Source organism: Lepisosteus oculatus, chromosome 2, assembly GCF_040954835.1.
Source record: "Lepisosteus oculatus isolate fLepOcu1 chromosome 2, fLepOcu1.hap2, whole genome shotgun sequence".
Lineage (NCBI taxonomy): Eukaryota > Metazoa > Chordata > Actinopteri > Semionotiformes > Lepisosteidae > Lepisosteus > Lepisosteus oculatus.
Genome location: NC_090697.1, coordinates 61,206,248 through 61,221,795, shown reverse-complemented (window position 1 = coordinate 61,221,795; position 15,548 = coordinate 61,206,248). Strand labels below are relative to the sequence as shown.

Sequence of the window (15,548 nt, the reverse complement as noted above, 5' to 3'; positions counted from 1 at the left end):
GACTATACAACTCATTCAAAAACACCTTCATGCAAAAAATGAATCTCTGACCTTCCTTAATTTTTTAGGAACCTGCTTTTGAGATATGTTTTTTTAAGAAGGAAAATTACACTCTCTTCCATAAAAGCTAATTATAAAAACTAAAGCCAATCTCCACAAACCCCACCTAGCACTTACCTGGTTGCTTATTAGCAAATACATTACGAACATTGCATATTTTTGCATACAATATTTCAAAATAAGTGTGTGTGTTTTTGAAGAAAACAGATTAACTACTCAGATGGAAGTTGATTATTTCACTCATTCTCTTTAAAATGCCCAAACTGAATCAAGCAGACAAACCCAAACTTGCTTTGTGAAACTGCAGCTTGTAACGACATGGAGACGTAACGACAACTCACTTGATATCTAAAATCATTACGACATATTAAGAAAGGCAAGTATGTAAATTTAATTACGTATCTGTCCCCATTTACCTGCCTGGTATGAAGTTCCCAGACATTAAGGGTTTCAACAAAAGGAAGAAAAAAACATCTTTACAATCACAACATGCAATCACTTCCTGAATGCCTAATAAAAAAACCCCTTAGAATCGCCAGAGGGGTCTACTGCTTGGAAGTATAGTAACAACAACAGCATAATAACCTGTGAACGTAGTGCAGCTGGTGGACAGAGTCGATGGCCAGCACCATTTCTGCCAAGTAGAAGCGAGCCATGTCCTCTGGTAACCGGTCCTCAAACTTACTGAGCAGTGTCAGCAGGTCTCCCCCCACATAGTAATCCATGACCAGGTACTGCGGAGGCAAGAAGGAGGTGTCAAGGCACAGATACACACTTGATATTTTGTCAAAACATATCGCAGTGTGTCTGGGGTTGGATTCAAGCTAGGATGCAACACAATAAATTGCCACTGCAGTATCGGATGAAATAAGCAATACTCTGTTATGATGACTGGTTCAAACAGTGGCAGCACAGGTTTTTAATTCCTTTAAGTAACTGTTATTGCTTTGTGGGATACTGGAATACTGTTGTATATAGATGCACATGTCAGTGATGCTAGTCAATTTTCAACACGAACTGTCACACAAATAAAATACAACAAATAGAGCTGGATTATTTTAAATTGCTTTTTTATTGGAGTATTTGAAAAATAAAGTATGGAGTCTGCCTCAAAAAGAGGCTACTTCCAAACCAAAATTATATTAGGACGTCAATGACATCAACATCTTGGCTAGTGTGTGAATTTTACTGAGCCATTCTGGAGAGTGGTATGAGTTCGAGTAAGAGACTGCAGAAATTTTGGTTTATGGGCAGTACTTCCAACTGACATTAAATTGTCCACTGTGCAGTATCTTAGAGGAAGCAGATAGAGGACAAATAATCAAACTGTAACTATTAAAACTAGTAGTGTAATCTATAAGAACACTTTCTAATTATAAACAGCACTACCTCCTAGTCACAGAATAGCTTATTTGAGCAAAAATACCCTCACTCAGTCCTTCAATGGAATGAGACTATAAGCTCCATGCACATGCCCAAATCCTAGAATGCTTTGAATCCACTCCAGTTTCTCTTCAGAATATTCAATTCTACAGAGCACCATTTGTATGGACAGCAATCATGCTACTTTTAAATGTGTAAATTAAACCAGCGGTAAAATGGATTTAAAATCTCAGATATGTGACTTTTCACATGCAAAGAAAAATCTAATTAAGTGTTTCAAATCAAATTTGGGATTCCTTCATCACTTCTGAGCCTGTGGCTCCACCAAAACATATACAGTAAATACATAACTTATTGTCTACCGGTTACCACAGGAGGACTGAGATTTAAAAGAAAAGGGAAGTGCTCCTCCACATCAACAATCTACACCCAGCTGGACCTTCTAGCTAATTACATCCTTCCGAAATAATGGCAAAGAAAATAGCCAGGAAGAGTAGCTAATGGTCAGATTCCTTTTCCCAGCAATTTGCCTTTGATTGAAGAGTAACTATGGTTGAGAAATAAAAATCTTGGAACTGTCACAAAACAAATACATAGAAGCAATTCCTTATTTAAGATACTGAAACAGGAAATCAACAAAGCCTGGCGCATCTGGATCTGAATTCAGAATGAGTTCAAAATGACGCCAGTGTTAAATGTAGAACTTCATTGCCAGGATATATTATTTTTGTGTCTTAAAAACAAGAATATGTTGCCATTCCTTTTTCACTAACACATAACTCAAAGGTTAGGGATCAAACAACGAGACATGTTTTGAAAGCTGCACTCTCTTAAATGCCATAGTCGTTGATCATTGTTTCACTTCTAAGGGACCATGTATTGATATATCCAGGAATATGTTTAAAGAAATAAATTACATTTCTGTGCAGAATACTAACTTAATGTATTACTATTTACATTAACAATTCAGAAGCTTGGGGTTAATATAATGAGTTGTTAATGGACTAGGAGAATACTATGAGAGTGTTACTGCAGGTCAGTGATATTGAATGTTTTAAGAGAATGTTTACTCCACATGTGCTTCCAGCTCCTTAAATGGCTTAAATATTTGACTAACTAGACAAGAATAGTGCTTCTTTCAAACCTTTAGAACATGCATTTTTAAGTCTCTGTGCCAAGATCTTATTATTGAAGATCTTCTGATATATTAAATGTGTATTTGACCAAATAATATATTTTATTAAGTAACTTAAAACTCTTAACGTAGAACTAAATGGAAACAAGCCTGTATCCTTCAAGGACTTAAACTTGACAACTGTACTCTGTATATAGGCATTATAAAAATACATTTTCAAAAATCAAGATGACATTGCCCTACCATGCTCACTTCTTGGCTACTAGCTGATAACCCATTTCTGCAACTTCCTGTCAGTTTTTTCTTGGATGCAGGTCTTATTTTAATTCGTTTTACTCTTTCTGCCTGCTGTCAAGAGGTGTATGGGAGGATCAATGAAACAGCATCTATTTATTGCACATGTGCTAAGTACCGTACTAACACACTAACTCTTATTCCTATACATTGTATCTTTTGTCATTAAATTTAAGAAGTCTTCTCAGTAGCCAATTAGGTCAGAATCACTATTATGGACAACAGTGGAAAGTGCACAACACCAAATATAAATCATACTATACAGTTTAATGTTTATACCAGTAATTCAGTTTTATTACAGTTTTTACATTTTGCACATCTAATGCTCTACATTGTGGAAAAAAATGTTTCAAAGCTACATTAGACTTCTTTTTATTTGGAAGTAATGATTACTATAAAGTAAAAATAATGAACACAAACATCTCAGCTGTCGCTTCTAGTGTTGGAACTAGAACTGTGGTCTACTGCAGCATAAATTAATCTGATGACAGCATTTTCAATAGTTACAAGGAGTCCATTTTAACAGTTAATTACAGTTGCCAAAAGCTATTGAAAAAAATGTGAATGTTGGCACTTAAATTGCAAATGCCACGATGAATAATTGTTAATAAAAAACAGATTTAAAAAGATTATTCAAAGCTGACTACAGGGTTGAATTAAAGGGAAGCAAATACGTATGCATATTATGCACAATAAAAAAGGAAAAAAAAGTCTTAAAATCAGGAAGTGAAGAGAGTGGAAAAGCAAGACTTTCATGTGATGTCCGCTGGAAATATCGAACATATTTACATCTCAGCTTTATCTAATTAACTTCAGCTACTACTTGTGATTTGAATGAACTTTATTGTTATATTCTTTTTAATCAATACACATTATTTGGCAAAGGAACTCCATGGTGACAATTATATTACAAAATTCAAATTCATTCTTAATAAATGCAGATCCCACCTTTGTAGTAAACTTTATGAAGCCTCTACATTTTACATCTTAATGTTTGTAAAAAGCCATTCCCGTCACATTATTAACGATGAGTCCAACGAATACACATGTCCATTTTTGCTAAAATGTTTTGTCCCGGTGTTTTCTTTCTGTTTTGCCCCATTGCGGTCTTCATCAAGATAATCAAGCCCATGGAAGATGGCTTTCTCTACTATCACAAGTCACATTAAGTGCAGATACTAGAGCTTATGTTTCTTCGGTAGGGCTGGTTTTCTTAATTATAAATGTATCCATCTCTAAAAGACATTGCTCTTGTTGGTTGATTCATTGACAGCAGTGCACAGGCACCTTTTAAGATCAAGGTCAGTTGTTTATAATTGTTAAATTATAATTCAACCGAATCAAAATAAGCTGACAGTCAGACAAGCTGACTATGGAGTATGGGACAAGACATAACAGTTATTTATACTTATGTAAACACAGTCCTATGGTAGGCAATCAAATGTGCACAAAGTAAAAATATATTTACCCCTGCTCTAACAATGACATCAAAAATACTGGGAATGCTTAAGCATATACAGTTTGTTGATTAAAGTCCCAAAGTAGTCTTCTCCGTCTCAGTTAAAAAGACACAGTACGTTCAGGCTGTATAAGTATGATATGCCTTTAGGCTAGGCGTTTGTCTGGTTTATCTTGCTTGTACTGCCTCCAGAGCAGTATTATATATCCTACAGCACAGCAACCAGAACAAAACACAATATCTCAAAGACACCCAAGTCACACCTGCATGTTAAATATTGCATTTTTCAATACACTCAAATATTTTATTTTGTATTTTTCCCCAAACTGCCTAAGGTTTTAAAGAAAGTGATGAGTCTATAGGTTACCACCGTACCTGTCTCACATATGACTTCCTCCAGATGAGCACCCATTTGATATAAAATCCTTCTTGCATTTTTAAATTATTGGTATCACCCACTATTATATAATATGTGAATTTGAAAAACAAATTAAATCCTATATATCTGTTTAAATACTTGATGTATTTTAGGAAGAACAGTGCTCTTCTACAAGTCTTTGCCAACACGGCTGGTTAGCATGCTCAAGAGTCTTTGTACAAAAAATGCCTTCAGTTCTCTGTGCACTTCCCCTTTGTATGTAGGTATTCCCTCTTCTATATATTTCACTGTTGAGTATGAAGAAGTGCTTTGGGCAGCATTTGCAGATGCTGATTACTTGACTCAAATGCCCTCATAGTCTTCACTGGTTGAGATTAAAAAGGTTCAGTTTTTAAAGTCTCACACTTACCTGGACTGATCTGAGAGCTGCACAATCTTTTTTTGCAATGTGCACATTGATATACAGTGCCTTGAAAAAGAATTCAGACCCTTGAATACTTTTGCAAGGCACTGTATATATTAGTTCAGGTGGGTAGCTTTGTCAGCATGCGTAGGCTGCAAAGGAACACGTAACAGGTTTATTCAATGCTGAAAAGAGAAGAAAGAAAACACAACGTTTTGGCTGTGGAGCCTTCTTCAGGTGTGAGGGGTCCTTCAGGCTCACACCTGGAGAACGCTCTACAGTCAAAACATTGTGTTTTTTCTTCTCTTTTCAGCATGGAATAAACCTATTACTGTATATATTATATCAAGTACATGGCTGCACAGACAAGACAGGAGTATGTCTTATCGCTATTAATCTGGCCTGCATTATCCAGGAAGTGAGTGTCCATTCAAAACACCAAGAATGCCTAGATGTTACACTAATACCTTTCAATAGTCCCAGGTTTGACTGTATTTCTCAAGACAGACCTGTACAGATACTCAACAATCCTTCAAAATTTCAACATGTACCACAGTACTTTGCAAAAGCAAAGTTGTGGGAGCTGGAGTAATTATAAAATATACTTTTCATCCTAAGCAGTCATTTGACATTTAAGTCATATGTCATTTACTCACTAAGTAATTTTCATCCTGGAAGGCATAGTGCAAAGTTGTGATCCACTGGCTGTCTCCGTTTACCAGTACGTCTCTCTCTTCCCGAAAGCAGGCCGTCTGAAAAACAAAATCAAAATGAGTCATTTTTTATTTTAAAGACTTTTATCGCTTTTAAAGACTTGCAGAAAATGACATTTAATATTAGAATAAGAGAAGAAATGTAAAATGTCTGCTCCACACATAACTATTACTTAGTATCTATCATTTTTTACGTATCCATCAGGGAAAACATGCACGAGGTCCTTTTAGGTGAAGTCAGAATGGATGTACCGTGTACTCTTAAAATCTAGGGTCAAGTTTGTTTAACAGAGTCAATACACATTAAATAAAATGTATATGCTGTTTGTGTATTTTAAAGAGCTTTTTGTTTAGTTTTACTGTTATCATTGGTTTTTGGACAGTAAGCTATAAATATGAAACAATTTGAATATACTGTATCTTTATAAATTATTGTATAATTTGTATTAAAAACAATTATATTTGAGCAATCAATAAAACCTCAAGAAATGGCCAACACTTACCCAGGCCATGGTACCGTGATAGCTAATGGTACACTTCATATTACAAAAACATTACTGCAAGCAGCTGACAAAATAACTGCAAGTAGAAGAATCCGAAAGAGCTCCACCATTAAGAAATACGCTATATGAAGAAAAAGCTCTTTCTGACGGTAAAGAACTTTGGGTCATGCAGTAAGCTAACACCTACTGAGTGCAGCCAAAATATATGTCAATATACTGCATACTGAAACTGTTAAAAGTTGTAAACATATAATTTACATATATTTTTAATTTAAAAAATGGATCCTAATAGGATGTCACAGAAGTACTGTGTGGAACAAGGATCAGATAAGACCAGCACCGTTAATGTACTGCACCTTAAAATGATTTTTGTTTTTCATACATATTGTAGTACATACCTAAAATACACTTTCAGATGTTTCTGTGGCCTTCTCATCCAAATGAGAGAAGACATTCAGAAAACAATAAAACCTCTTACTACACTTGATTATATGACCTAATACCAATTATACTCAACAAAAAAATACCTACTACAGCTAACTAACTAAAGATTAACACATTATGTAAATGGATATTATCTTTGTTACATACTAAGTAAAAATGTTTTTTTATATATATATAATTGACTGCATTGCAGGTCACTACCACTCAATAGAATGGTTTAAACCAGCAATATTTAAAACTGAGAATTTTAAATCATAATATACAGTGCCTTGCGAAAGTATTCGGCCCCCTTGAACTTTTCAACCTTTTGCCACATTTCAGGCTTCAAACATAAAGATATAAATTTTTTATTTTATGTGAAGAATCACCAACAAGTGGGACACAATTGTGAAGTGGAACGAAATCTATTGGATTTTTGAAACTTTTTTAACTAATAAAAAAATGAAAAATGGGGCGTGCAAAATTATTCGGCCCCTTTACTTTCAGTGCAGGAAACTCACTCCAGAAGTTCATCGAGGATCTCTGAATGATCCAATGTTGTCCTAAATGACTGATGGTGATAAATAGAATCCACCTGTGTGTAATCAAGTCTCTGTATAAATGCACCTGCTCTGTGATAGTCTCAAGGTTCTGTTGAAAGCGCAGAGAGCATCATGAAGACCAAGGAACACACCAGGCAGGTCCGTAATACTGTTGTGGAGAAGTTTAAAGCCGGATTTGGATACAAAAAGATTTCCCAAGCTTCAAACTTCCCAAGGAGCACTGTGCAAGCGATCATCTTGAAATGGAAGGAGTATCAGACCACTGCAAATCTACCAAGACCTGGCCGTCCCTCTAAACTTTCAGCTCAGACAAGGAGAAGACTGATCAGAGATGCAGCCAAGAGGCCCATGATCACTCTGGATGAACTGCAGAGAACTACAGCTGAGGTGGGAGAGTCTGTCCATAGGACAACAATCAGTCTTACACTGCACAAATCTGGCCTTTATGGAAGAGTGGCAAGAAGAAAGCCATTTCTCAAAGATATCCATAAAAAGTCTCGTCTAAAGTTTGCCACAAGCCACCTGGGAGACACCCCAAACATGTGGAAGAAGGTGCTCTGGTCAGATGAAACCAAAATCGAACTTTTTGGCCACAATGCAAAACGATATGTTTGGCGTAAAAGCAACACAGCTCATCACCCTCAACACACCATCCCCACTGTCAAACATGGTGGTGGCAGCATCATGGTTTGGGCCTGCTTTTCTTCAGCAGGGACAGGGAAGATGGTTAAAATTGAGGGGAAGATGGATGCAGCCAAATACAGGACCATTCTGGATGAAAACCTGTTGGAGTCTGCAAAAGACCTGAAACTGGGACGGAGATTTATCTTCCAACAAGACAATGATCCCAAACATACAGCAAAATCTACAAAGGAATGGTTCACAAATAAACGTATCCAGGTGTTTGAATGGCCAAGTCAAAGTCCAGACCTGAATCCAATCGAGAATCTGTGGAAAGAGCTGAAAACTGCTGTTCACAAACGCTCTCCATCCAACCTCACTGAGCTCGAGCTGTTTTGCAAGGAAGAATGGGCAAGAATTTCAGTCTCTCGATGTGCAAAACTGATAGAGACATACCCCAAGCGACTTGCAGCTGTAATCGCAGCAAAAGGTGGCTCTACAAAGTATTAACGCAAGGGGGCCAAATAATTTTGCACGCCCCACTTTTCATTTTTTTATTAGTTAAAAAAGTTTCAAAAATCCAATAGATTTCGTTCCACTTCACAATTGTGTCCCACTTGTTGGTGATTCTTCACATAAAATAAAAAATTTATATCTTTATGTTTGAAGCCTGAAATGTGGCAAAAGGTTGAAAAGTTCAAGGGGGCCGAATACTTTCGCAAGGCACTGTATCAATGGCTGTTTGACCAGTGACTAAAGCTCTTAAATTATATTAATAACAGCAATACCCAGGGTAACATGCGTGGTACAAGTTCCATTGTAATATTTTATGCTTTGTCAAATTTATGTATACTCAGTTATCTCTTCTTCAGGGAGTGATAAGCACAACATGCTTTTCCCCTGAAAGCAAAAACCACATCCAATAGTGTATGTTACAGATTTAACTTCAGAATTTATGTTCTCATTTGGGAGAAATGTGCAGCCAAAGCAAGGCAGGTCAGATCTAGCCCTTCACAATGAAAGATTCCAGCAGACTGAAGACTTCATTGTTATGGTATGTTTTTGTAAATGGTGCAGAGTTAAAAATGATGACCTAAGAAGGGCCTGACAGAATAAAGACAGACCAAAAATTGCAACCATTTCTGAGCTCAATAATTTTAGTTAATTGAAAAGTATGCAGTACTGGACAAATGTTTCAGAAAGCTTGACAAACAACGAGAAACATATACCTATAAAAAAAAGAAACCGAAAATTATTTTCTTCACTTAATCCAATGCAACAATCTAATAACTACGTTTCAAACACAGCTAGAACAATCAGGTGGCTTCTCAGAAAGTTTTTTCGTTGTTTTTTATTTTTTTTCTCCTTTTACACAATTTTATCTGGGAAATTTCCAGGCTGTTGTAATATTCAGGTTATCACAAAAAATGTAACACAATCACAGGAGAAATATAGACAACAGTTGCACCCTGGGCCTTTACACACTCCAGACCCAAAGGGTAAATGGCAGAATTAATGGCAGAGTGATGAGTGCTACAGCTCCTACTAGTTATGCTGTAAACACAAGTTAGTTTTTAAAATACATTAATAGTGTTTAATTCTTGCTACTACAGCATGTCACATATGTAACAGTACAACACCTCATAGCTTAGTAAACTGACATAATTGCAAATTACATAACCAGGGTCCCAGTATATTAGCCAAAACTGAATCTCCTGCCTCCAACCACCTCTTCTTTAATTTTTTAGTTGTTCGCCATATTTTTGGGGATGGTGTACATTTCTAGGGTGGTCTGAAATGGATTGGATTGGAATGGAAGGAACTGGAGTCAGCCACTCCCTGCTCTCTCTCCAATCAGGAAGATATTACAAAAATTTGACTTGCTAGCAGTGGTTAAAATGGCTAAACTGCTGAAGCAGAGAAACCAGCAAACACGGCTGGTGAGAACAGAGATGGCAGCAGCAACCGTACAGATTGTGGGAATGGTGGAAAATCTGAACACCCAGACAACCACTATTCAGTGACTTCTAAACTGGACTACGTCCACGAAAAGCAATATGTATAAAAACATTCTGAATGTTTTCCAGCTCTTCCTGGGCAGTTCCCAGGTTTGACACAAAAAGATTTCCTCATTGGGAGAGCAAGCAGGAGATTTTGTTGTCCCTCTTCCAAAGGCAGAGCCAAACCCTGGACTTTTATTTTCAGATTTCTTTGGCACAGAGACAGATGGCTCTTTTTGAAGGAAAGAAGGCTATTCTGCCCAGCTCAGTCAGTGGAAGGATACAAACATAACAACCCAATCTAATTACTGAACAAAGTGCTTCCCGGGTGGGGATATATGGTAGTCACTCTTTCAAAGGCCATGATAAGTTTCAAGGGTTTTTATTTTGAGATTTCTCTGGTACACAGACAAATCAGTTTGAAGAAAGCCAGGTACTTTGGTCCTGTTCACACTGGGTTTTTAACAGGCATGCCTTTGTGGGACTATGGACTGAAGAAGGGGGGAATCCATTTTAGGTCCTCTTCAAGAGAACATATGTTCACCCTGGTGCAGGAGACAGCAGAGCACCAGATCCTACCAGTATGCATGGAGTAAATACAAACCTTTTTATCTTTTCGTTCTTTTTCCCCCCCTTTTTTAAGTGGTTTAATTGATTTTTGTTTGCATGTGGGATGCCCACCCATTCATCCGTTTGTGTATATCTAATACAGAATTATAGAGGAGCCAGAGCCAATCTCAGCAAACACAGGTGAAATCTGGGATGTCTCCTCATAAATTATTTGCTGCAGTCAATTATTTAGGAGTTATTGTAGATCTTCAGCATCTCACTTTTCAGCCTTTTATCATTTTCCCTATTTCCCTCACCAACAGCAGCGCCTACCCTAAGTATTTTTATCATTTACTAATATTTGTATGCATATTAAGTTTCTGTGTGAGAGTACTCTTTTGTTGGCTGGATTGTGGGAAAGGTTACTAGTTCTCTGGTAAAGTTTAAGATTGAAGAGTGTAATTTCTGCCTCTACACTTGTGTTTTACAGATGGTGTGCTTTATCTTAAGACTTATCTTATTGTTCTGTAAAAGGGACCTATAGTGCCCCATGGGGGGCAAGGTTGTGTACAAACCCAATACATAATCAGTTTGATATCAGTGATAAAACAATGTAATTACTTCTTCTATTTATGTAGGTCTTTCTTTATTTACTATTTCCTGTGTGACTGTTGTGAACAGGGTCATAAACGTCGCACTCCATTTCCTGACTATATCTGGGATGATACTAATTCTGCCTACAAAAAAGTAATTAAAATGATCCACTTAAGATTTTATCTCATGAAGCACATTTTTACAGTAGTTCACATTTGGTTGTTTTTGCAGGATAATGACTCTAAATCATTCACAGAGTCAGAAATGGATCTGGCTGGTCTGTTCGCAGCTAAAATGTTATTGGTGCTGTGTTGGGAGTCTCCACATTCCCTCTTCTGGTATTTCTGGATCCCCGCCTGTCTTGAAATTATTTATGGAGCACTTGACTGCCAGGAGCCACAGTGCCAGTGGGAGGGCGATGTAGGTTGAGAGTGCTGCTGCTGATGCAGTAAAAGCCTTGCTGCATGGGGCTTCCATTGTAGCTGTCTGACCATTCTTTAAGGCAGAAATCTGGAGGGGAGCAGTGCTGAGGGGAATGAGTGAGAGTGGTTAGTTCAAGGTGTGGAATATTTTCTTTCTTTTTTTGCATTACATTTAACTGCATTTGCAAAAATAAAGCTAGGTTTTTTAAAATTGATTTCATAGTTTTTTTCTGTCTCTCTTACCTTTACTCCTTTTTTGCATTAATGGCATACTTGTGTTTTCTAAAAAAAAAACATTATATAACTAATTCTTATCACTAACAAGGATGGATGAGCAGAAGCAACAGAAATAACGAAAGCTGGGACATTGTGATTAGAATATGAAAATTATTGATGTATACCTTAAATTTTTAAACGTAAGGTTTATGATTTCTGATAAGCAGACTAGAAAGGAATGAAGCAGATCTCACAGATGGCACCCCAGGCACAAATGAATTCAGAGTCAAGGGAAAAAGGGCTGTCAAACTGCAGAAACAGTGGAATAATGTCAAAATGTGTAATGTGTAACAACAAAATTGAGTCATTATAAAACGGATTCAAAGAGTGAGTATAATGTAGTAAAGATGTACCTCAAAAATGTATTAGTACCACCAAGAGAGGGGGAAAAATACTGAAACACAAGCAGAAAATAATGCATAACTTTGTTTTACTACCAAAGCTTAAATTTATTACGCTATTACAGGGGATTCGTGATAGAATATTAAAAAATAATAATACTTCCTTACACTTATATAGCACATACAGTATACACACTCCACTCAAATTGCTTTACAGGTAATGGGGACTCCCTTCTATGGTAAGATCGCGTGTTTATGACTGTACAACAAAATGAAAAAAAAACCCTATACAGCCCACTTGTTTCCTGAATGGGAGCTCTCGGTAGCTTCCCTAGGAATTGTTTCAATGGATTCTGAAGCTACACATTTGAGAGGGCTAGGTCTAAGAACCTCTATGTTAATCCATTCTAGAAGTCTTGGACATATAGTATGAGAGACTCAGCAGTCAGGTGTTTAGTCACTATGGCATATTCCACTTCTAGAAAAATCCAGTAAGTAAAATAACAAACTCATATGTCTGTAAATTTTAGAATAACTCGGAATAGCTCATACTTTCTTGTCCCTAGAGAATTATTCATTTTAAAATACATGATTAAGACAAAAATAAGAAAAAAGACCAATAGAATAACAAGCCTTTTATACTGTATAAGAATCTAGGTAGAGCTCATACAAATATCTTTATTCATGTCATGCAAGCAAAAGGATAAAAGGAAAACATGGAGCAGTAAAAAACAAGAATATTTTAATTTTAAAAACATTTCAGTCTATTCACATTCATGTTTTCAGTGAAATGACTTATGCTATGTTATAGCACAATACTGAATGGGCAGCGCTATTAATGACTGTTAAAATCCATTTCCTACTCGGTGCATTTTCAGTGAAAAAACTTGGGTTTTGCCAAGAGAAACCCCAGCCAGTTCTTTCCATTGGCACTAACGTCAATCTAAAATTGAGAAACCCATTGGGACAGCATGGGAATGAAAGAGGAAGTAGTGGGGGGTTCTGAAAAATACACCAGTGTTTCTACAGCTGTTTAAATTGCTGTAATGCCTGTTCACATCTTGATAAGCTTGTTAACTCGCAAGTAACTGGTCCACCACATTTACACAGTTTCAAAATATCAATCCATTTGGTGCTTAAGTAAATTCCAGTGACTGACACTCAAAAATGAGCCAAGACAACACACATAATTTGGCCTCCAAAGAGAATATGTCTATAGTAATTGAAAGTACATTTTTAGGCTTCGCCTAAAAGTGTAATGGAAGCCTAGGATGGCTAAGAGAGATTTATCTTTTTATCACATTTGACAAGGCGGCAGAATACAATGTTACTGAAGAACACTACAAAAATAGAGAAATATATGGGAAACCCATCAAAGCAACATGTAACCAGCATATTAATTCAACTGTTATAAAAGATACCAAATCTTTTAACAACCTACATTTTAGCTAATCTGCAATGTGGATCACATAATGAACAGACATGGCAACACTTTTCCACCAGAGAGCCATTTCACAGTATGGAGAAGTAGCTTTTTATGCTCATTTCCCATTCTGTTACACAGGAAAGAAACCAAACATGAATACAGTGGTTGATAACTTTGACAGCCTGATTTAATACAACTTTAAGATTAGCAAGCATTTTCTTGGCTGTGAAAGAGTGGTGATTTATATTGCAGTATGTGAATTTGGCATAGGGAGTGACTTGTTTTACTTTTGCAAGAACACCTCCAGATTTACCAGTCATGGCCTGAGCCTTGTGTCAGTGCAATTTTGCCACCATAGTCCATTGTTAACAATGAAGCTGTCAAGTTTTAGAAATGTGTCTTCTCCTGCAGCATGGGTTGCCAAAGTCTCACAAAAAAAAAACTTCCTTTCATCATATCTGCTTCAAACAGCACGTATGTAAGTAATTGGAAAAAAAATCCTCTTTACAGTTTCAATTTGCTGTTCTTTGACTTAAAAAGACGTATTTCATTTACCTTAATACTTAATAAAGGAATAACACCCAAATGTTTGACAGCTTTGTCTCCAAGAATGGACAATATGATGTCTTTTGCAGCAGCCAGGACAAGAGTCTCACTTATTGTATGCACACTTCCAGTCTGAGCAATGCCCAATCTTTACAGGATGCTTCTAACTCTTTTGCATTTGAATTACTTAAACTGGTTATTGATTTCTTTTAGAGAGCTCAGCTGTCTTGGAAGAAATTAACAGGTTTATCGTTGAAAAAGATTTTATCTTTAAAGAAGGTAACGCCGAACAACTGAAGGTTTCATGCAGTGACATGATTGTACAAATGTGCGTTTTGGCAGCACTACTCCTGATAGTTGACATCGGATCAGTATAATTAACATCATATTCCCCAGAAATCCCCTTTTGTATTGGTTTTCAATGTTAGTTACATTCTCCTCTGCAAATCTTTCTCTTTTGTGATGAAAACACACACTGCAAACATGGAATCCCTAAAACTGTTTTGGAGAAATCTATTCTATGGTGGAGTTACATTACCGTAAATTAAAATGGCCCCACATTTATAATTACTATACTGACTAATTTGTTCCAGTCACACAAGAGGGTATTATAAAACAACTATTTTATTGTGTTAAAAATATCTTGGGGGAAGGTAACCATAAAAATATGTAATGGGAAGACTTATGTATTTATAATGTAACCACACAGAAGCATGGTCTAAACACATTCTTTGATTAAAAGTAATTAGTTCATGTGTGCCATTGGTGGCAGACATACCCACATCTAAGGAACCAGTGCTATGACTTATCCAGTTGCATTAAAAGTCAATTCCAAAAAGTTGTTTTTATTCCTTCTCTTTTTGATTTAACTCATTTTTAAAGGGTACATTCTCAAAAAAGTGTTTGCCTAATGAAACAAGTGTATTGTCACAATTATACAGTCTCTCCCTTTCAGTTATAGAGTAGTCTAACCTTATTATCACAATAGTACTAGTACTATTAGTAAGCACTAGTAGTAAGCACAGTATCACTTTATTAAGTTCAATTTCAAATGTACAATTACAGATTAAAAGCAGAAGTAGGCATGTCCTTTGTGTACAAATCTAAATTTTAATGTTCTTGTTTAAAAGGCTAACAGGCTAGCCTACTAAGAATCTAAATCTGTGCACATTTTATTTACAAAATATTTTGATAATCTGGAAAAAATTAAATTACTCTCCTACTCCAAAGCCAACAAAAACAATACTTACACTAACAATTCAACATGGGTCAAGAGGCAGTTCTGCTTCTACAGTGATACCCAGCAACACTGTTTATAAAAATATGTATTAATCCACTTAATCCAATTCAGGGCAATGGGGCAGCAGGAGCTTAATCCCGCAAGCAATGTACACAAGGCGATACACCCTTAACAGGACACAAGTCCATCACAGGCCACACTCAGACACACACCATGCG

The 15,548-nt window shown here is 36.4% G+C and overlaps 1 protein-coding gene across 3 annotated transcripts in view; it reads right to left on the bottom strand.

Annotated features, from left to right (window-relative positions):
- The window catches only part of cdc42bpab (CDC42 binding protein kinase alpha (DMPK-like) b), a 190,875-nt gene that overhangs the window by 101,676 nt on the left and 73,651 nt on the right, over positions 1 to 15,548 (bottom strand). For all 3 annotated transcript variants that reach the window (XM_069180002.1, XM_069180006.1, XM_069180007.1), the window contains exons 4-5: positions 5,770 to 5,865; positions 646 to 794 (exon numbers count right to left, since the gene is read on the bottom strand). In XM_069180002.1, coding sequence (XP_069036103.1) covers positions 646 to 794; positions 5,770 to 5,865 — 245 coding nt within the window. The remainder of the gene's footprint in view (positions 1 to 645; positions 795 to 5,769; positions 5,866 to 15,548) is intronic.